This window comes from Hyaena hyaena, unplaced genomic scaffold, assembly GCF_003009895.1.
Source record: "Hyaena hyaena isolate Hyena2069 unplaced genomic scaffold, ASM300989v1 scaffold_13, whole genome shotgun sequence".
Taxonomy (NCBI): Eukaryota; Metazoa; Chordata; class Mammalia; order Carnivora; family Hyaenidae; genus Hyaena; species Hyaena hyaena.
The window spans coordinates 7229375-7250323 of record NW_024080645.1 but is presented as its reverse complement, the minus strand read 5'-3'; the positions used below and the strand labels follow the sequence as shown (position 1 = coordinate 7250323).

Sequence of the window (20949 nt, the reverse complement as noted above, 5' to 3'; positions counted from 1 at the left end):
CGAGGCAGACCACAGGCTAGAGTCCACGTGTCCCAAAGAGAACTTTGTCTCGGGCACAACCAGGTTACGTGCCAGTTCCTTCTGGGTTTTGCAACAGAGCCTGATGAAGGACGCGCTTATTTCTATGCCGGCTTTGTGATCTGCCCTGACAGGGTTGTTCACACTGCCTGTTGCCAACTGGGTTAGAAGTGAGCTGGCTGGCTGTGCTGACCCCACCCAGCATGGCAGGAGCCAAGGTGCAGCTGGGACCAGCCCGGGAGGCTGAAGCCCCTTCCCACACCTGCTCCCTCCACCCCAGACGCCTGGCGGCTCCAGGGAGCGTGTCTTATACCACCCGTGTCCCCACCGTTCTGAGAGACTGTGGGTCCCCAGAAGAGCTCGGCCTGACCACAGTCCCCATGAGCTGACCTGTCCCCAGGGCCCTGGCACTCCCCGCTCTGGGCTGGCCCCTCCATGGCCCCGCTGTCGTGGGACACTTGTCCTCTGCCCCACGCGACACAGTCCACCCTTCCCTCCCTACAACCTTCTCCTTTCCTTTCTCTGTGACTCCAAGCCCAGCCTGGGTCTGATGACCCCAGTGACCTTGTATGCTTCTCTGTTGTTGACTGTCAATGCCATCATCTCTCAGCCTCCGAGGCAAGAACCAGGAGCTTGGCCCCTCTGCCCCATGTCCCCGCAGAGTCTGCACAGGTTGCTGCTAAACTGGTCGCCACAGTGGGAAAGAGGGTCCCCCTGGAGCCACCGGTCATGCGGAAGGAAGATACCAGCTCCAGGGATATGGGTTTAATTCAGGTTTTTAGTTCATGGTAGACAACTATGTCTAATAAAATAACACCCAGACTCTATGCTAAGTGGTCTGGGAGGGGCTCAGCCAGGGCAGCTCCAGAGGGTTCCTCCTGGAGGGCTTCCTGGAAGAGGAAGGGTCAGAAAAACAGTAGGCAGGGAAGCTTGTGGGCATCGCCAGGGGCTGGAGAGTAGAGACGGCACATCTCCCCGGCCATCCTGATCCTGGAGTAAGCCTGTTTGCCAGGCCTCCTCATCAGTTTAGAAACTGTGTCTCCAGAGGGGACATGAGGTCACCCAGGGGGTGAGGGACCTAAGCCTGGGGTTCTCACCAGCCATTGAACTGAGGACTTTCTGCCGCCACCCCCAGCCACATCTTTGCCCAGTCTGATCATTAACTCACCTCTCAGCCCTCAGCAGGAGAGCAGAAAGGGAAGGAAGCGGCCAGCCATGTCCTCCAGGACAGAGACCTGTCCTCTGCGGCTGGGTTGTCAACAGAGCACAGGCTTCCAAAGACCAGTGGGGGGGGGGGTGGCGCCGAGAGAAGCCGTGGGAGGTTTGGGGCTGGTACCCCAGACCCAAGCTGCTGGGTATCTGCAGGGGCCACTGGTCATGTGTTGCAAGAAACAGAGAACTTTAAGGAGCTGGAAACTGATGAAGGGCAGAATTTTCTTGAAGGAGTGCGCTGGCACTGATCTGCCCGCTCTGTGTGGTCTGCGGGCCACAGGCCCTCCGACTGGCTTCGGGTTCAGGGCCTCGCACAGCCCAGCCCGGTGTCTGCTGCTTCGCCCTGGCCCTGGGCCTGCAAATAGGATTTAACTTTTCCCCGTAACACCCAGCAGGGCTGTCGTCTGCAGGAGGGGTGAGGGACCCCTTCTTTCCGAGAAGCAGGCGCCCTGGTGCTAGAAGGCTCAGGCTGGAGTCCCGGGAAGGACGAGAGACGCGGTCCCGGCGCAGGCGCGGGGGCCGGGGCCTCACGGCACGTGGGCCGCATAGACCCACCAGCTGCGGGAGCGCCCTGGCCCGGAGCCGGCGTGGGCGCCCGGTTCCCATCCCTGCTCTGCCCCCCGCGGGCCTGGACCCTGCTGTGCCTCGGGCCGCAGAGCTGGTAAAAGCCCCGTCGCAGGGCTGCTGGCGGGGCCCCAGGAGCCGGGCGCACGCAGCGCCGGGCACGTTTGGTGCATTTACTGAAGAAAAGTTAAAAAGGCAAAACAGGACCAGAAATTAGCTCCCATGCAGTCTCAGGGGCCCAGGCCGGCTTGGGTGCGGGGCCCAGGGGCAGGAGATGGCAGGCCCCTCCCACCCACTTATGTAAGGCCCGAGCCAGGTGGGTCAGAGGTGTCGGGGCCACGCCTCCCCCACAGCCGCAGGGCGGCCTGGGGCGGGCCCCGCTGCCTCATTACCTGGAGCTGGGCACCGGCCGCCACACTCACGACGGCTTGGCCACGGCGCGCGGGGCCGCAGGCTCTGGACCCCCTGGGGCCCATGCTGCCGGGAGGTCTTCTGCCTGGAACCCGAGATCCTGAGAGAGCTGTGGGGGGCTGATCTTCGAGGTGAGACAGGCCGTGAGGGGCAAAGAGAAGCAAGGGGAGTGGGCCCCGTGAGGGGTGCAGGGGCCCGAGGAAGCAGGTCAGGCAGGCTGCGCGGCGGGTGTCGTCAGCAGCCGGGTACCTGGGGGGGTGCTGCTCCTCCCCCAGCCTGGCCCCTCAGGTTTGGGGAAGTGTGCCCCCCCCCCCACTGAAGACACTGCATGTCCGCGGGGCAGGCTGGCCCTGGGAGCCCCGGGCGGCGAGGACTCTGGGCTCAGCCTGGTTAGCCACGGTCCGGGGGTGAGATGGAGCCAGGGGTGAGACAGGCTGGGGGCAGAGACAGGGCCGGGGGCAGAGACGGGGCCGGGGGCAGAGACGGGGCCGGGGGCAGAGACGGGGGCCGGGGGCAGAGACGGGGGCCGGGGGCAGAGACGGAAGCCCACCGCGTCTGTGTTTTTCCCCCACGATCGGCTGTGTGGGCTCAGGAGGCGCCAGAGTCGAGTCGGGTGCCTGCCTGCCCGGCGAGCCCCGCCCGGCCCCCCCCAGCCGGGCCGCGGGCCCTGACGCGCCGTGTGTCTGTTGCAGGGCGGCCTCCCGGGGCCGATGAGCTCCCTGCCAGGCCTGCGCTGCCCTGGGTGAGCCCGAGGGGCCGCCGCCCCGTGGGGACCATGCCCGAGACCCTCCTGCTCAGGTCGGCCGGCTGCATCCTGAGGAGCGTGTAAGGAACCAGGGCCCCACCTCCTCCACACGGTGCTGGACCCCCAGTCACCCCACTAGGTCGCCCCCCGGTCGTGCCACAGCGTTGTCTTCTCCCGGCGCCCCTAAGGACCGTGACGGCCCCAGCAGCACGATGAGAGCAGATGTGCACAAAGCACTTTACAGGGTTCACACGTGCTCACGACGGCCACGGGGCTGACACGGAGCACCGGGGCTCAGAGAGGTGCGGCCGCTTGCCCACGGTCACACAGCTAGCGAGGTGAACTGAACCCAGGCAGGCCAATTCTGACGAACCTCAGTGCTACATTGTCTCAAGAAAGCATTTATTGAGCACCTATTGTGTACAGAACAGTGGCCTGGCTGCTAACGGCTGAAAGGGAAGACAGGCCAGCGAAATAGCCAGGAGATGAACCCCCATCCAGGAGGGGCTCCCCTGGGAAGGCCCTCTGGGCCTGTGTGTTTACCGACACAAGTGTGTGGGCCTTCTGGTCCGCACCCCTGTGTCCCAGGGCCCGCGGACAGGCATCTCAGGGGGCTTCCCAAGCCACGTGTGGCCTTCAAAGCCCAGCCCTGAGCCCAAAGGCTGTGAGAGAGAGAGTGTTGGGGATGTTCCCTGAGGGCTCCCTGAAGGAGGAGCTGAATGAGGCTCCGTTCCCATCAGCTCCTCTGGCAAGCGAGGAGGAGGCAGCTAGGAGACGGTTAGGAGAGGAGGGGCGCCCCCGGCCCCCGCCCGGGCCCCGCGTGCACGGTTCCTCCGACAGCCTTCTCGCTCCGGAGCCGCTGGGCGGGTGCTAAAGACCTTCGATTCCTGTGCGGGACGAGGAAGCAAGGGGCTTGTGGGCTGTGCGGGCAGCAGCGTAGTTTTCCAGAAGGCTGGGAACGCCGTGCTAACGACCTGCGTCTGGCCGTGGCGCTGATAGCGGCGCGTCCACCTGGCCTGCGGGTCCCCGAGCGGCTCCCGGCGCCCTGCTGCCCAGAGCACGGGAGTGTGTGTGAGGGGTCAGCGCAGCGGGGACGTGCCCCACGTCACGTGCCCCCCGGCGAGGATGACAAACCCCACTGTGGAGGCCGCGGCCCCAGCTCCCCGCAGGGCCCGAGAGAGCAGGAAGGCCACGCGGAGGCTGGGCTCCGTCGGTGAGCGAGGGTGACGTCCCCGGAAGGGGACCGGCTCTCGAAGGCTCCGGCGAGGGAAAGGGCACGCTTTTCCCGCTCGGGAAGGTGGACTTCAGCCTCCTCGTACTCAGGCCTCCGGGGTCCTTCAGGCACACGGCTTCGTGGTTGAGGAAGACCCTACTGCTCAACGTGGGCCACCCGCGGGATGAGTGAGGTGGCCCCGTCACGGCAAGCAGAGGGAGGCGGCCTGCTCCACCCTGTCCCCGAGGAGAGGACAGAGCAGGACCAGGGAGTGGACGCCAGGGACGGGTGGGCGCGCTGGGAGCCAGGCACGCGGGAAAGGGCCTCCGCGAGCGGAAGGCCCTAGTGGTGATGAGTACGCTGGCCTCCCGGCGCCCTTGGGTGGCTGTCTTTTCCCGTAGTCTGTGTTCAGCTGTCAGTTTACACAAATTACATTAGTGGGGGAAATGCTGCCCGTGACTTTGAGGACGCAGAGCCTCGTCTGCGAGGAGCGGCGGGCGCGGCCTCGGCTCGTCTGAGGGCCAGCTGCCCGCTGCTGCCTTCGAAGGCTGCCCCGCTGTAAGTGCCAGGCTTGCCCCGCGCTGGCCTCACTCGTCCTCCGGGCACGGCCGGGACAGCGTGGACGTGGCGCCAGGCTCACGGAGCCTGCGTGGGGCCGGGGGGCTGCCGGTGGGGGCCCCTCCTTCGGCCACGAGGTGTCTGCACCCAGAGCTCGGGGCTGTTTGTATCAGCGCAGTCCTGTCTGTCCCCATGTGGAGGCAGCGTCCCCTCTGGGACCCCAGAGTAATGGTGGTGACCGATGACCCAAAGTCAGCTGGAAAGTTCCGTGCACTCAGAACCCGCTGCCGGGTGCAGCCCCACCCCAGAAATTGTCATGCCCTTTCATCCCTCGGGGCCTTCCCTGGGACACTTGCTCACACACAACGTCCCCGAGAAGGGGGCCAGCTCCGCTCCCTTGTCCCCACCCCCCTCCCTTCACAAACTCCTGACGTCTTTTGATTTAAAACCTAGCAGGTTCTTAAGCAGACTGCCGCCTGGTTGGCCTGGGTGTGTTGGCAAATTTAGTTTGAACCTGCAGTACCAGCAAGGACTAAGGCCGAGTGTGACAAACAGGTAACTGGCCCAACAGCCTGGGGACTGGGTAGGGGTGGGACTAGCCCCACCCTGACAGGCAGATGGGACTCCTGGAGTCAGAGCCCTGCCTTCGGGGCTGCCATGACCAGTTGTGCAGGCTGCACACTGCACAACTCCAGTAGGTGCGGTTTGCACGGCCAAATGTCTGTGAAATATGTCCCTGGAGTTGTGTGGAGCTACATTTCTACCTGACTGAGGTGTGTACTGAACTCCATCTGCTCATCATCACCCAGGAGGCTGAGGTCTGGCCAGTTGAGCCCTGAGGAGGAGTGCTGCTGTAGGTTAATAGGTTGACAATGGAGCCCCTGTGACCCCTGGGGCTCTCTGGCTGGAAGGGAGATTCATTGTCCAGAGCAACCTTGCCTGGGAAGGGAGGAGGCTTTAGGCCACAGCTCTCTGGCCCACAGCCATCCTCTCCGCGGGGCGAAGGCCTAGGGCACCTCCGCAGGCCCACCCCCCGGGCCTGCATAGGACCCGGAACAGCCCTGCACCGTCCTCAGCTGCGCTCTGAGCTTCTAAGCGTAACTATTTTCAATGCCTGAGGCCCGGTGGGTGTGGGAGGGAGGAGGAGGGCCCTCACGCTCAGAATCCGTCCGGATGGGGACACTGAGTCCAGACAGAGCCTGCACTTGCGCAGGGCGGCCCAACAGATGAACGAACCCGCGGCGAGGCTGCGTGGGCCGAGGGTGGCCCTGCAGCTACTGAAGTCTTGTTCCCTGGCCCCCGTGGGGACGCAGAGCTGCCTGCGAGGCGTGGAGAGGCCAGCGGCACTGCCAGGGTGCCAACGTGGGCGGAGCGGGAAGCCGGGCCAGGCCCCGCGGGCCTCACGTTCTCTCCCCTCCCCTGCAGCTCTCCGGCTGATGGGCAGACACTCTCCAAAGAGTCCCTCAGCCATGCGCTCCCACTCCTGTCCCCGGAGGAGGCGAGGGACACCCAGCTGGATTGCTCAGGTGAGCAGGCGGGGAGGCTGCCGGCAGAGGCGAGGCGGGGAGCCACAGGATGGGGGGGCAGGGCAGGCGGAAATACCTCCACACCCTGGGGGGGCCCACCACACCCCTTTCCTTATGGCCACAGACCTGGCGGAGCCCCGGTCGCCTGGGGCGAGGCTGGTGGGTGGCAGCTGGTGGAGTGTGTTTGGAGGCTTGGAAAGCCACCCGCTTCACCCCCGTGTAATCGCGCTGTAAGGGAGGCAGTTACCCTGTACCACGAAGAGCCATCAGGACGTGGTAACACAGCTTGCTCGTTGCTGGGCTCGCAACGATAGTGTAGCAACAGCACAAGTTACAAATCGAAACAGTAAGTGCCTCGCACAGGGTTCCAGAACCATCTCCCGAGTTCTGCGCTGTCCTCGGGGTGGTCCACTGTTGCCGCCTGTCCGGTGTCACCTCTCTGGCGACAAAGAGCTGCCCCTGAAGGGCCGGGCTTCCCGCGTGTGAGTCCCCTGAGCCCCTCAGGGTGGCCAGGCCTGGTCCCCAGAGCAGCCCCTGGCCCCGGCGTTAGGCGGCGGCCTCCGTGGCGGGCGTGTCTTTGTAGAGCGACCTTCGGTCTGGGTCCACCTGGTGTCTTCCTCCGGGTTAGATGAGGTGGGTTGTGGGGAGCAGGCGGTAGTGTCTGAGGTGGCGTTTGGGCCCCTGGAACCAGGCAAGGGGTGGGAGGGGAGGCCTGGGGACCCTCCCCCAGATTTCCTCTGGCCCGGCTTTCCTGGGGGGACGACAGGCCTGCTGTGAGGACAGGGGCAAAGGTCACCATGCCATGATAAGAGACCTGAAGAGGCATAAGGAGGGCAGCTCCTCGGGCGCCCCGGGCGCCTGGCTCCCTGGGGAGCAAATGCCCGTCGCCTCCCCCACCCCTCCCGTGGGACTGTCATCACCCTGCCCCTCCCCCAGGCTGGACATCGTGGGCCCAAGGGGACCGGGCACTGCCGGGCGGGCCTCCTCAGCCCCCACGGGCCTGGCGTGTGGCTGGTGCTCTGCCAGCCTCCCCCCTGCAGCCCCTGCGTCTCTGGGGAGCAGCTGTGGTGACGTGCCTGGCCAGGTGCCTGCCTGCCGCGGGGCCTTCTCTCCACACTCCCTGGCAGTTCCAGGAGCCGGGCGCCCTGCTCCATGGGGGAGGGGGAAGGAGCCCTGGGGGGGGTAAGGGGCGGGGCTTGGAGGGCTATGAGGGGGAATAAACCCTCCCGCCCCGCCCCCACACAGCTGCCCCCCAAGAAGAGGGGCAGATGTGCACTGAACTTGTGCCACGGGCTGGGCTTTGTGCTGTGGGGTCACTTGTATTCTTCAGTTTATCTTCCAAGCAGCCCTGGGGCAGGCGCTGTAGTAGTGTCCCCATCGATGGAGGAAGCCAAGCTCAGAGAGGTTCCATGAGTTTCTCAGAGTAACACAGCTAGTAAGAAATAGAACTCACAACTGGCTGCTGGCTCTTTGGGCCTAGATGACAGTACTGTCCCCTCCCGGCCTGGCCACCCCCTGCCTCCCCTCCAGGTCGCTGCGGGGCTAGCAGCCCCCCTGGGAGTCTTGCCTTCAGGAACGAGCGCCTACCTGGGTCCCCTTGAGTTCCCAGAAGCCCGAAGGTCCTCACCCTCCTGCCCAGGCTGGGCTCTGAGCAGGAGGTGGGAGGCCGGGGAGGGGGCGGCGGGCGTGGGCCCCCTGAATCGGGCCACAGAGCTGCCAGAATCTGACCCTCACACGAAGGCAGCCTTGGGCCAGGACCTGGAGACACATTGTTCTCTAGCTCTTTCCAGCTGAGCATGATGAACCGCCAAATGTCTCCCCTGTGCAGAGCCAGACAGCCCTTCTCTTCTCCATCCCCTGTGCTCTGGAGCAGCAGCGTGGGCACCGGGAGGTGAGGCCTCTGACCAGGGAAGGCAGTCAGGGGCAGGGACAGGAGAGCCCTGTCTAAAATGTCCACCAAAAGTCCAAATGCTTTTTCCTTCTGATCCAGTGAACACTTCTAGAACTCGTTCTTTGGGGAGCCTAGAACAAAGGCGAAAGCTGCAGCTGTCTGAGTGTCTGGGGGAGGGAGGTCAGCTGAGATGTGTGCCACACCCTCCCACACGCCACCAGGGACTTACTGGGGTCATAGGACTAAGGGTGGGTGACTTGGTCCACACGGTGTTTTCTAGAAGTATGAGCCAACATTTACAACTCCCAGCCACTGGGTAAGCCTCGGTGTCCATTCCTGCTGGGCGGCAGCTCCCCAGCCATGGGTGGCTGCCCCTTCAGCTGGGCCCTGCCCCCCAGTCGCTGCCACCCTGTTCCTCCCTGGCCCAGAGGCCGGGTGGGGGGGGCAGGTGCCGTCCCTCGTGAACCCTGCACTGGCTGGGTCTTCACCAGGAACAGAGGAACAGAAAGAGGCTCTGGACAGCGAGCGAGACGGTGGTCTGTGGGGTTGCAGACTCCGCCCTGGGGGTTCCCAGGAGGGCCCGAGTTACTATTCCTTAGGACAACGACACAGGACCCACCTGCCCCCCCCCCCCCAGGAGTTTAGTGCCCTTAACAATCGTAGCAGGCCCTGCTTTGTCCTTCAGAGAAAAAACAGCATCACCAGCGACTAGAGAAAGTCTGACCCTCGTGCATGAGGCGTCCGGAGCCGTTACCTACGGGGTTGGGTTCGCGTGGCCCGCCCCGTTTATAGCACACGTTACTATGCTGTTTCCTGCTTCTTAGAACAAATATGCATTGTTCTGTGATTTATAAAAAAAAACTGTTAACACCTTTGGCCGAAGGAGGATTTAACAACAGATTATAAAGCCGACGGCTGATCTTGGCAACGGGGTGAACAGGTGAGCGCAGGAGCCCGCTGGGAGGATCCACCTTCTCTGGTTTTCGTGCCAGGACGCTGTGGGCCAAGGAGGGAAGAGGGCCGTCAGCCACCTGGGCCTCAGAGCTACTTCATGGAGGTAGAGCCGTGTGGCATCAGATTTACCCCCTTCGATGTGATACTTTTTAATGTTGTCTTTGAAAAAATTCATGTTTTCAATTATTTGGGGGTTTTTTGACAAATATTATTTTTTTGGTTTAAACTTATTTATTTATTTATTTAGAGGGTGAACACAAGTGGGGTAGGGGCAGAGAGAGAGATTCCCAAGCAGGCTCCTCAGTGCGGGCCCCTCGCCCTCCATGGGGCTCGATCTTCCAAACCGTGAGATCGTGACCTGAGCTGAAATCAAGACTCAGACGCTCAACCGACTGAGTCCCCCAGGCGCCCCTTTTCCAGTTATTTGCATTAGTTGCATCAACATCACCACCGTCCAATTTTAGACCTTTCCACCCCCCCCCAAACACTCCTCGTGTCCATCAGCAGTGACTTCAGCCCTTCCTGGATGGTTCCCCGTGGCCGTTTGCTTCTTTCCCTGAACGCGTCTTTGAGGCTCGGCCAGGTTGTACCTCCTGCCGTCGTAGGCTGCGTCGGGGTCCGTGGTGCGGAAGGGCCCTGTGAGCCTCTCCGTTCGCGGCTAATGCCCTTTGGCTGTTTGCATGTTTGCCTGTGACAGGTGATGTGTTCGCGCCGCATCTCTGCGGGACCTGTGCTTTCGTTTCTCTCGAGCAGAGCCGGATTCGTCTGGCAGATTCATGTTTAACTTGGTGAGAAACCACCATCTACGCTGCCACCGCCGCCATGCCAGGGTCTGGGTCCCCGGGGTCCTGGCCCAGCCTGCACACTCAGCAGGACCGAAATGGACTCTGGAGGAGAAGCACCTGCCACACAGCAGGGAAGGGCGGACCTGAACTTGACCCTGGGTCAGCTCTGCCCTACCTCACCTTGACCCTGACCTGTGCAAAGTGCAGGGTTAGATGTGCGGAGGGGCTAGAGAAGTCGGAGCAGGGACTGCAGGGGAGTGCCCCACCTAATGGTGCTGGGACCAGGCTGCAGGTGGCCTGGGGTGGGGGGACGCCGGCCGCACAAGTGTCGCTGAGTGTCCCACCAGCCACCACATGCACTCCGTGCTCCCGTCCTGCCTGAGGCCCCGACAGAAGGAGGAACCATATATCCTACCCTGGGGTCTTCACCTCTGTCTATAACCTCAGGTCCACGTGCAACCCATGAGACAAGGGCATCCCCCCCATAGGGTGGTTTACAGGTCGGTGTGCCACCTCAGAAGGGCATCGGCGGCTGGGTCCCCCATGTGGCCCCTCCCACAAGCCGTCTGCTCCAAGTGAGTGTCCTGACCCAGGGACAAAAGGGTCTAGAACCACCTGTCTAAGCCTCCTCAGAATTTGGAGAACGTGGAAAAGCCAAAGTGTGCATTTATTGAGCACCAACTATGTGCCTGGGTTCCTTCATATATGCCATTTCTTTTTTTTTTTTTTAATTTTTAATGTTTTCTTTATTTCTGAGAGAGAGACAGTGCGAGGAGGGGAGGATCAGAGAGAGAGGGAGATACAGAATCTGAAACAGGCTCCAGGCTCTGAGCTGGCAGTCAGCACATAGCCCAACGCAGGGCTTGAACCCATGCACCGTGAGATCATGACCTGGGCCGAAGTTGGACGCTCAACCAACTGAGCCACCCAGGCGCACCTACACCATTTCTTTTGATCATCCCTGAGAACTGAACCCTCACCTCTCCCCCGAGAAAACGGACGCAGAGGTTATGTGGTCTGCCCAGAGTCCACGTACTGAATGGCAGATCTGGTCCCACCCTCCACACAGACTGGGCCCCTGACCCTGAAAGGCTGGGTGCTGCCCCGAGTGCGAGCAGTGGCCTGCTCTGTGATCTCAGGAAAATGATGGCACCTCTCTGATCTGCCGCTGCCACTGCCCCAGGTCTGTCAAGGCCACCGACCTGTTGTGCAGACAGGATGAGGTCCCCACGGGAGGGACTCCACACAGTGCCTGGCACTGGGCAAGAGTGAGTGAAGGTTGCTGAGAGACAGTCCGGGCTCCTCCGGCCCCTTGGGACAGCTGCCATTCCTGTCCAGCTGGGTCTGTGCCGGGCCCACTCTCAGGAGGCGGAGGCGGGATCTTGGGAGCCAGCCCAGCCTGGGGCAAGTTCCAGCCTGCCTGCCCGGGAGCAGGCGTTAGGGGCCTTGGTGTCGCCGAGGCTACCGCCTCCTCGCTGCATCCCTAAGCCCTGTCCACCCTTCAGGGCGGTCAGACTGCTTCCTTCCTGTCTGCCAGCAGCCAAAGCAGTCTGGGGACCAAAGTCCTGGCCCAAGGGAGGCTCAGGGGCCAGGGGGTGATGCTGAGCCAGAGCGATCCCAGCTGTGGTGTCACCCCGCAGAGGAGCCGCTGTGGACGACCCGGAGGGACGGCCGCGTGCACCTGCGTGTCCACCCCACCTGCCCGCAGCGGCCCTACACCATTCACCAGATGTTCCGGAGCACCCTGGACAAGTACTGGAGCCTCAGCGCCCTGGGCGTCAAGCGCCAGGGCGTGTGGGAGGACATCTCTTACTCCCAGTACTACCTGCTCGCCCGGAGAGCCGCCAAGGGCTTCCTGAAGGTGAGGCCCCTCCCCAGACCTGCGCCAGCGCTGGGCCCTCCGGGGCCTCCTCCCCGACCCCCTCCTGGAAGCCTTTAGACACAGTAACTGCGGAGCCACTAACACTTTTTGGGCGGATGGGATGTCCCGGGCCCGTCCCGCGCGGGCCCTCAGCATTTGCTTTTCATTTGTGATCACGTTCGAGATGAGTGGGGCCGCGGGGTGTGCTGGGCGGGAAGGGCCCGGGGGGCGGGAAGGGCCCGGGGTGTCCTCTGACTGGGTGCAGCCTGCACACTGGAAGGGGCCCCACTGGGCGTGAGAGGCCCCCATCCGAACTGGCTGACCCGGCCTCTCTGCCTTGGTCCTGGAGCTCGGCCTGGAGCGCGCCCACAGCGTGGCCATCCTCGGCTTCAACTCCCCCGAGTGGTTCTTCTCGGCAGTGGGCACCGTATTTGCAGGGTGAGTGGCTGGGGGCGGGGCAGCCTCTGGCGGGTCGGCGGGCAGAGAGTGGAAGGAGGGTTGTTTCTTCTTTTCAGAGGCCCCCGCGACCCCCCCACCAGTTTCCCCTCTCTCCCTGTGCGCGCCCCCCGCCCACCGTCGGGGCCTCCAGGGCAGGGGCTGGGCCAAGGGCGTGGCCTCTGCACAGCTCAGACAGGACGCCTCCTGGGTCTCCTACAGTGGCATCATCACCGGCATCTACACCACCAGCTCCCCGGAAGCCTGTCAGTACATCGCCCATGACTGCCAAGCCAACATCATTGTGGTCGACACACAGAAGCAGCTGGAAAAGATCCTGAAGGTTTGGGGGAGTGCGGAAGTGGGCTGGGGGCCAGAAGCCAGGTGTCCCTGTAGACCTCCAGCTTACAAAGGGCGTTTCCCACCCCTCCCTCCTGGGGCCCCCCCATCCTCCACAGCAACCCACGTCACACATATACACACTACAAGGCCGGGCAGCCGGTACCTACCCACTCGCCAGGTCGGGACACTGAGGCCCAGAGTTAGGAAAGGTCCACCCCAGGTCACTATTCACAGTAACGTTCGCATCGTGCAAGCTTCCAAGCAGACCAGACTGCAGGCTGCGACCGGCACTCCTGAGCGGGTCCCGGACGTCCTGCTTCTACCGCTCAGTTTGCCTTTCTTGCTGAAGGTTTTGAAGCAAATCTCTGACGGGACCTCATGTCACGCCCTGAGCGTTTCCATACGCTCGTCCTCTTCCCGAGAACGCGGCGTGTCCCCTCCATAATCACGGTGACTTCGTCAGTCTATTTGCCACGAGTAAAACCATTCTTCCTCATCAGCCACCAACCGTTTTGACATCAGGTTGCTTGGAATCGGGGCATAAACCGGCCCCAGGCTCTGTGTGGCCACGTCCCTGTCTTTAATTCGGAACAACGCCCTCGCCGGCCGCACAGCAGCGTCCTTACCTGGGAACCTATTAGAAACGCGAACCCTGAGGCCTCACCCCGGACCCACTGCATCTGACGCGGGGCCACGTGGGGGGACCTCAGCCGTCAGCCTGTGCCGGGAGCCGGGCCAGCTTTCGGGGTATCTGCCCCTCCTCTCCCCGAACTTCTGTGCTGCTGGGAGATGGAGCGGCTCGGCGGGGTCAGAGGAAACGCCGGGGGCCGACTGGGTACTGCAGGAGCTGGGGGGCACCAGGCGGCACCGCTCGCGGGGCGCCGTCACTGTGTCCGTGGGGGGAGGGGAGGGGGCCCTGCTGGTCCACCGTGACGGCCCGCAGCCCGTCTCCGCTGCTGGTCACCACCGAGGGGAGGCCGAGCGTTGGTTTTCTGATTCGTCAGTTGGGCCTTCTCCCCGGGGAGCAGTCGTGCCTCGCTCCCGGTCGCCCCGCCGCGCGCGCCCCGGCCCCGTCCGCGCGGCGCGCGCAGGCGCTCTGTCTTGGTGACGCTCCGCGCATGCCTGAAAGGAGGCGTGTGCTGCGGCTGTCGCGCATGCGCCCTAGAGATGTTACCGTCCGCGTCGTTCGTGGCCTCGTCGTCTGTATCCTTGGTGGTTTTCTATTTGTTCCATCGAAGACCGAGACGGGGAGCCGTCACTGAACCCCAGTTATGGCCGGATTTGTCCATTTCTGCTGTCAGTTCTTGCTTCGGGTATTTTGAAGTTCTGTCATACGTACGTGTGTAGAGTCACGTGTCCCCCGATTCAGTCAGTCGCCCCTTGGACCCTAAGAAACGTTCTAGAAGGAGCGGTGACAGTCCCTGCCCCAGCCCTGCTGTCTGTCGTTGCTGGAGCCACCCCGGGATTCTTACGGTGGACGTCCGCACGGCTTGTGTTGCTGCGCTGCTTTACCTTTAAGCGGCGTGCGTCCCGCTCTAGAGCGCGCCCCCTGTGGACCGCGTGGACGCGGGCCTGGCCGGTCGGCCCCCCCTGACAGCCGCGCCGGCGGCCCTTCCTGCAGGCCCTGTGCTTTGCCCTTCTCTCCTCTCCCCGGAGCCCTTTCGGATTCAGTTTTTATTTTTATTTTATCTCGTTTCTTGGTGTCCCACGTTCCCTCCAGCGGCTTATTAGCGCCCCTCTTTGTCACTGCACTAGTGTCTGCGCCAGGGTTTACCTCCGCGTTTTTAAGTCCGCAGTCTATACTTTATTACGCGACTTCTGCTGCTCTGAGGAGTCGAGCTGCGCACGGCCATGCCGCTTCCCTGGGAGGCAGGAGTCTTGCGACAGCCGCCTTCCTCCACCCCGTCCGTTGTCTGCAGTGTACTTCGGAACGTTATAAACCCCATGGTATGCTGTTTCCAACAGCAGAGACTTTTTTTAATTGTTTATTTTTGAGAGAGAGAGCGAGCGAGCGAGCCGGGGAGGGGCAGAGAGGGAGGGAGACACAGAATCTGAAGCAGCTCCAGGCTCCGAGCTGTCAGCACAGAGCCCGACACGGGGCTCGAACCCACGAACCTTGAGACCGTGACCTGAGCCGAAGTCAGTCGCTTCACCAACTGAGCCCCCCAAAGACATTTTGAAAGAAGGAAAAGTGTTTTTCATGTTTACCCACGTTTGCAGCCTGACACCATTCCTTAACGTGGATAAGAGTTTGCATCTGGTATCATCTGCCTTAAGAGTTTTCTGCTGGGTACCTGAGTGGCTCAGATCGTTGAGCACCTGACTCTGGATCTCAGCTCAGGTCATGATCCCAGGGTCGGGGAGTTCAGGCCCCATGCTAGGCAAGAAGCCTACAAAAAAAAAAAAAAAGAAGAATTTTCTTGTAACACAGATTCAATGGTAACACATTCTCTCGGCTTCTCTTTGTCTGCAAGCACGTTTATTTCCCTTTATTCTTCCATTTATTCGAAAGATATTTTCATGTGGTTTTAAGTTCTGTGTTGACAGGGTTTTTTTCTTTTTTCAGCCTTTTAAAGATTCCATTCCAGTGTTTTTAACTTTACATAGTTTCTGATGAGGAGTCTATTATTTCATATCTTTGTTCTTGTCCATATATTTGGGTAGCTTGTTTATCTGGCTGCTTCTATTTATTGATATTTTTTGGCTTCTTGTTTTTATTTTGATCCCAGCATAGCTAACACAGGTGTACAAGATAGTGATTCATCCCCTCCCTGCCCTGGTGCCCACCTGGACAGGTGTGCTTCTTAATCCCTCTCACCTGCTTCCCCATCCCCCACGCCTCCCTCACAGCAACTGCCAGTGAGTTCTCTGTAGTTGAGAGTCTGTTTCTTGGTTTGTCTCTCTCTCTTCTCCCCTTTGCTTATTTTTTCTGTTTCTTTAATTACACATAAGTGAAATCGTATGATATTTGTCTTTCTTTGGTTTATTTTGCTTAGAATAATACTCTCTAGCTCCATCCATGTTGTTGCAAATGACAAGAATTCATTCTTTTTTTCCTTAAGTTTGTTTATTTGTTTTGAGAGAGAGTGTGTGTGACCAGGGGAGGGGCAGAGAGAAAGGGAATCCCAAGCAGGTTCCGCACTGTCAGCCCAGAGCCTGTCTCAGGGCTTGAACTCACGAACCATGAGATCATGACCTGAGCCAAGATCAAGAGTTAGATGCTTAACTGACTGACTCACCCAGGCACCCCAAGATTTCATTCTTTTGGATTGCTGAGTAATACTCCATTGTATATATAAACTACATCTTCTTACTCCTTTCATCCATTTTTGGACATGTGGGCTCTTTCCATACTTTGGCTGCTGTCAATAGCGCTGCTATAGACATTGGGGTACGTGTGCTGGTGGGTCATTGGGTAGTTCTTATTTTAACTTTTTTAGGAACCTCCACACTGTTTTCCGGAACCGCTGACCAGTCCGCATTCCCACCAGCCGTGCAAGAGGGTTCCCATTTCTTCTTCAGCTGCTTTTAAGATTTTTCTCTTCCTCACTGGCGGTCAGCAGTGTGATTATGTTGCGTCGTGCTGTGTTTTTTTCCTTTGTGTCTGTCCTGCGTGAGACTCACTGCGAGTCTTGAACTGGTAGATTTATAATCAAATTCAGCAATTTCTCAGACTGCTTTTCAATTTTCGAAAGAAATTTCCTGGGATTCCGACTACACTCCAGGGCATCTTGATGATATTCTCCTACAGTCATGTGTTTCCAGGTTTTCTCTCCCTGAACTTTACTTTGAGACTCGTGTTTGGCCTTTCGGGGCAGGTTTACATGTCTTCGCTCTCAGGCTGGGTTAGCTCCAGCGCCCAGCTCTGACCTTTACAGTCTCCACTCCGCACCGCAAGGGCCCTTCGTCCTGCTGACTGTGCATGGATGGTTCTGGCCCCTGTGATCTCCATGGCCTCCAGCTTCATGGTGCTTCACTCTGCCATGCACACTGGCTCAGCCAAGAACTCGGGAGGACAGGGCCCCTGACAACAGATTTCTAGAACTCTCTCTTCCTGGTGTCTCCTCACTCATGTCCAGTCCCCTGGCCTTCTGGAACTCTGAGCTCTGTCACCCAACTTAGCGAGACAACTAAGTTCTGTTCTCCCTCTGTCCCTCTCTCTGTCCCCTGCTCTGTCCCCCCTCTGCCCTCTGCTCTGTCCACCACTCTGTCCCTTCTCCCCCCACTCTGTTTCCCCCATCTGCCTCCAATCTGTCCCCTCCCTCTGCCCCTTCCCTCTCTCTGTCTCCTCTGTCCCTCCCCCACCCCTCTCTCTCCCCCCAGTCTGTCCCCTCTCTCTGTCCCCCCCCTCCCCTCTGTCCTTCCCCATCCCTCTCTGTTGTGGGATGAACTATACTTCATTCAACCAGCCCCTGAGGTGCTTGGTTCTCTCCTGAGGGGACAGCTATGTACAAAGGGTGGCCAGTGTCCCAGTGGGTCACAGGTCAGGGCCTGGGAACCCAGCGACCAAAGCACCTGCCAGGCAGACCAGCACCTGGGGCCCTTCTCAGCAGGTAATGAAACCCCATTATGTGTCCTGTCCACACAGATCTGGAAAAATCTGCCACATCTGAAGTCCATAGTGACATACGGAGAAGCCCCTCCAAGGAAGATGGCCGATGTATACACGGTATGGGTGGAGGGCCCAGGGACAGGGGGCACCCAGCCAGCCACCCCACTGACTGAGTGCCCGCTCTCCCTGCCCTGCTGCAGATGGAGGAACTCATGGGGCTGGGGGATGAGCTGCCAGACGAGACCTTGGACGCCATCATCAGTGCCCAGCAGCCCAATCAGTGCTGCGTGCTGATCTACACCTCGGGCACCACCGGGAGCCCCAAGGGCGTGATGCTGAGTCAGGACAACGTAAGGCGGGTCCCAGATGGGTGGGCTTGGCTGCAGGTGGACGGGGCGGTGGGCCTGCCCTGTTAGCCCTCAGCTCAGGGGCCCAGGACCCGTAGGGCAGCCCGTGGATCTGCGGCCCACACGGAGCCCAGCGAAGGCGAGGAGGGCAGGGGCCTGTTCTGCGAGCTCCCACAGACATGCTGGGCAGGTGTCCCTGAAGTAGCCCAAGCCCCAGGGTGACACCGCCGGGGTCATCCCCCGTCCCCAGGTCACGTGGACGGTGCGACACAGCAGCCAGGTCAGCAGCATCCAGATGGCCGAAGTCCAGCAGGAGGTGGTGGTCAGCTACCTGCCCCTCAGCCACATCGCTGCACAGTTCTACGACTTGTGGACCAGCATCCAGTGGGGGGCGAAGGTCTGCTTTGCCGACCCTGACGCCCTAAAGGTCAGTCTCCTCTGCTGTGCCGCGTCCCCAAGCGCCTGGCCAACACAGCCTGCCTGGCCAACCAGAGGGACTGACCGATGATGTTACAGAGGAGAGGGGCCAGAGTGGCTCGGCAGGCCCACGTGCCATTGAGGACAGGCCACAGCCGGCCACAGCCCTGCTGCGCAGTCCTGTAAACTACTCCCATGCAGTGAAAACTCATGTAACTGTGAGGAGCCACGCCTCTGCCCACAGCTCACTGGCCCAAGTGGCGTCCCTTGTGGCTCCTAAACTGGTTACTGCTTAGCAGGTCTGATGGTGACGTCTGGGTTAGAGGGTAGAGTTGCTGCCCCAGGGCTGGGAGGGGACCCGGAAGCTTTGAGGCCATGTGAACAGTGGGGATTGCAGCCTGACTGCACAGGGCAGGCTGTGTGCAGATGTGTGTGTCCCCGTATGGGCGCCCGTGTGCGGCCTGTGTGCAGGATGCCTCGGGGGGGGGGGGGGGGGGGGGGGGGGGCGTGGGTGTGGACTCAGGCACGAGAGGTGCCTGGCTCTGAGCTGCGGGCCTTCCTCTCTGGCGGTGGACAGGGGAGCCTGGTGAACACGCTGCAGGAGGTGGAGCCCACGTCCCACTTGGGGGTGCCTCGGGTGTGGGAGAAGATCAAGGAGCGCATCCAGGAGGTGGCGGCTCAGTCGGGATTCATCCGGCGCAAGATGCTGCTCTGGGCCATGTCGGTGACCCTGGAGCAGAACCTGACGTGCCCCAGCAGGTACTGTGAGGGCCGGGGACGGGGGACGGGAGGCTGGGGACGGGACAGGATGGGAGGCCGGGGACGGGAGGCCGGGGACGGGACATGGGAGGCCGGGGACGGGACAGGAGGCCGGGGACGGGGGATGGGAGGCCGGGCGGGGGCTGGGTGGGGGCATAATCCTACCCGGCAGCTGAGGACAGGACAGGCTGGGCTCGTCCTTGGGGTTCCCTGTGCAGAGGCCCCAGCAGGTGCTGGGCTTGAGACCTCAATCACTGTGTCTCTTGGTTCTGAGTGGGGGACTGACTTCCTCCATCTGGGGTGGCCGTCACCTCCCCAGGAGCGGCTCCTGAGTCTCTGGGGGTTTCCTGACCTCAGTAGGTGGCGGAGGAAGGGGTCACAGTGACAAGGGCTTTTCCAGCCTCCAAGTGACCCTTCGGAGGTCACCCCACTGCCTCTGACGGCTTTTCACATTCCCGCAAGTGCTGTGGGAGGATCGGTGGCATAAACCTGGCCTGTCCGGCTTTAGAAGTCTTTTCCATTACTAGTGAGTCTGTAAAACAGTGTCATGTCTCGTGAGACATACACATGTGTGTACAAATCTGGCTTCATTTGCACAGACACAGGGTGAACACGCATGAACAGCTCCTTTGTGGGCTTCAGACGGGTCAGACATATCTGTGCTTGCGTGTCCACGCACATGCACTTGGAGCCTCTGCACGCCTGTTTCCTGTGTGCTGGTGCACGTGCGCCTGGACACAGCTGACCCCGGCTGACCTCCGGGCTCAGGACGTGTCACGCCCACTTGTGCCTGCGCGTTCACAGGCGGCCAGGCCGGTGTGCGCCCACCAGATACCCACCTTTTCACGTGGTTCCCTTTGTGGGCTGTTCCCTCTCCGCCACCAGTGACCTGAAGCCCTTCACGGCCAGGCTGGCAGACTACCTGGTGTTGGCCAAGGTCCGCCAGGCGCTGGGCTTCACCAGGTGCCGGAAGAACTTCTACGGAGCCGCCCCCATGAGCATAGAGACACAGCACTTCTTCCTGGGCCTCAACATCCGCTTGTATGCAGCCTACGGCCTCAGCGAGACCTCGGGGCCCCACTTCATGTCCGGCCCTGACAACTACCGGCTCAACAGGTACATGCACGCCTCCAATAGGGAGGGGTGTGTGGGAGGGGGGCCCCTGCAGCTGACAGCCACTGGGACAGAGCCAGCCGCTGGGGAGGGGCGAGCGGAGGGTCACCTGCTGTGCCTCAAGACCTGCCCTGCCTGCTGGCTGTCACAGGGCTTGAACTTGAGCGTTTGGACTCCATTTGTTCGTTCGTTCACCCTAAAGCCTCCTGTTGCGCCCCCTCAGCTCCAAGTCCCATGTTAAAATACACAAACCCTGGGGCGCCTCTGGCTGCTGGCCACGAACGAGGGGCTGGAGAGCCCTGGGGCTCCCAGGTGAGGCCTGACCCTGGGCTGAGGCGCCTGCTCCCCCGAACTTCCCCCAGCTGCGGCATACTGGTGCCTGGCTGCCTGGTGAAGCTGGTGAACAAGGACGCAGAGGGCGTCGGCGAGATCTGCCTGTGGGGCCGCAACATCTTCATGGGCTATCTGAACATGGAGGACAAGACGCGCGAGGCCATCGACGCCGATGGCTGGCTGCACACGGGCGACCTGGGGCGGCTGGGCGAGGATGGCTTCCTCTACATCATGGGGCGCCTCAAAGGTGAGCCTGGGTCCAGAGAGCCTGGCGTGGGGGGTGCACTGCCTCCACTGTTTGTACTCCGAGTACTGAGCCCAGATTAAGTTCCTGCACTTGGACTGACATCGTTTTATTTACCCTGACTTACTAATGACAGCACCCAGAGAACCTAAGGAACTTTCCCAGGGTCACCCAGCTAGTAAATGGTGGAGCTGGGATTCAGACTCCTTAAAGAAACAAGGCAAGTCTTTCCGGAAGATTCTGGGGGTATAAATATCATATTTTTATATGCAAACAGGGATGATACCAAGAAGAACATAGATTGGATATAAAATTTAAAATAAAACATGAGATCTCAAAGAAATTTCCCAAAGAAACAGGGCCATCCCAGGGAGGTGAGTTGAGGACTTCTGTGGAAAAGATGCTTTGCCCACTTGGCCCAAGGGCATGTGATACCCAAACACATCCCCGCAGGAACCCCCACAGTTTCCTGGAGAATCCAGCTCCATGAGTGGATCTCTCAAGGCGGGGTGCCATCGGGCTGGGCTCTGCGGGCCGTGTGGGGGTGGCTCAGGTGGAGTTGGGGCGCCCAGGCTGGGAGATCCCTGCACAGCCCTCCTGCTGTGGCAGGGCGGGGCTGACAGCGCCCTCTAGGGCTGAGCTTGGTGACAGCGGGGGGGGGGGGGGGGG

The 20949-nt window shown here is 61.0% G+C and overlaps 1 protein-coding gene across 1 annotated transcript in view; it reads left to right on the top strand.

The window, feature by feature from the left end:
- Positions 1-221: 221 nt before the first annotated feature.
- The window catches only part of ACSBG1 (acyl-CoA synthetase bubblegum family member 1), a 23521-nt gene continuing 2793 nt past the window's right edge, over positions 222-20949 (top strand). Inside the window, exons 1-18 of the mRNA XM_039216807.1 lie at positions 222-360; positions 2898-2947; positions 3539-3614; positions 3791-4163; positions 6147-6247; positions 6372-6477; positions 7184-7331; positions 8076-8138; positions 10366-10452; positions 11319-11738; positions 12088-12176; positions 12396-12516; positions 17104-17184; positions 17268-17417; positions 17665-17841; positions 18409-18590; positions 19476-19706; positions 20066-20283. Coding sequence (XP_039072738.1) covers positions 222-360; positions 2898-2947; positions 3539-3614; positions 3791-4163; positions 6147-6247; positions 6372-6477; positions 7184-7331; positions 8076-8138; positions 10366-10452; positions 11319-11738; positions 12088-12176; positions 12396-12516; positions 17104-17184; positions 17268-17417; positions 17665-17841; positions 18409-18590; positions 19476-19706; positions 20066-20283 — 2812 coding nt within the window. The remainder of the gene's footprint in view (positions 361-2897; positions 2948-3538; positions 3615-3790; positions 4164-6146; positions 6248-6371; positions 6478-7183; positions 7332-8075; positions 8139-10365; positions 10453-11318; positions 11739-12087; positions 12177-12395; positions 12517-17103; positions 17185-17267; positions 17418-17664; positions 17842-18408; positions 18591-19475; positions 19707-20065; positions 20284-20949) is intronic.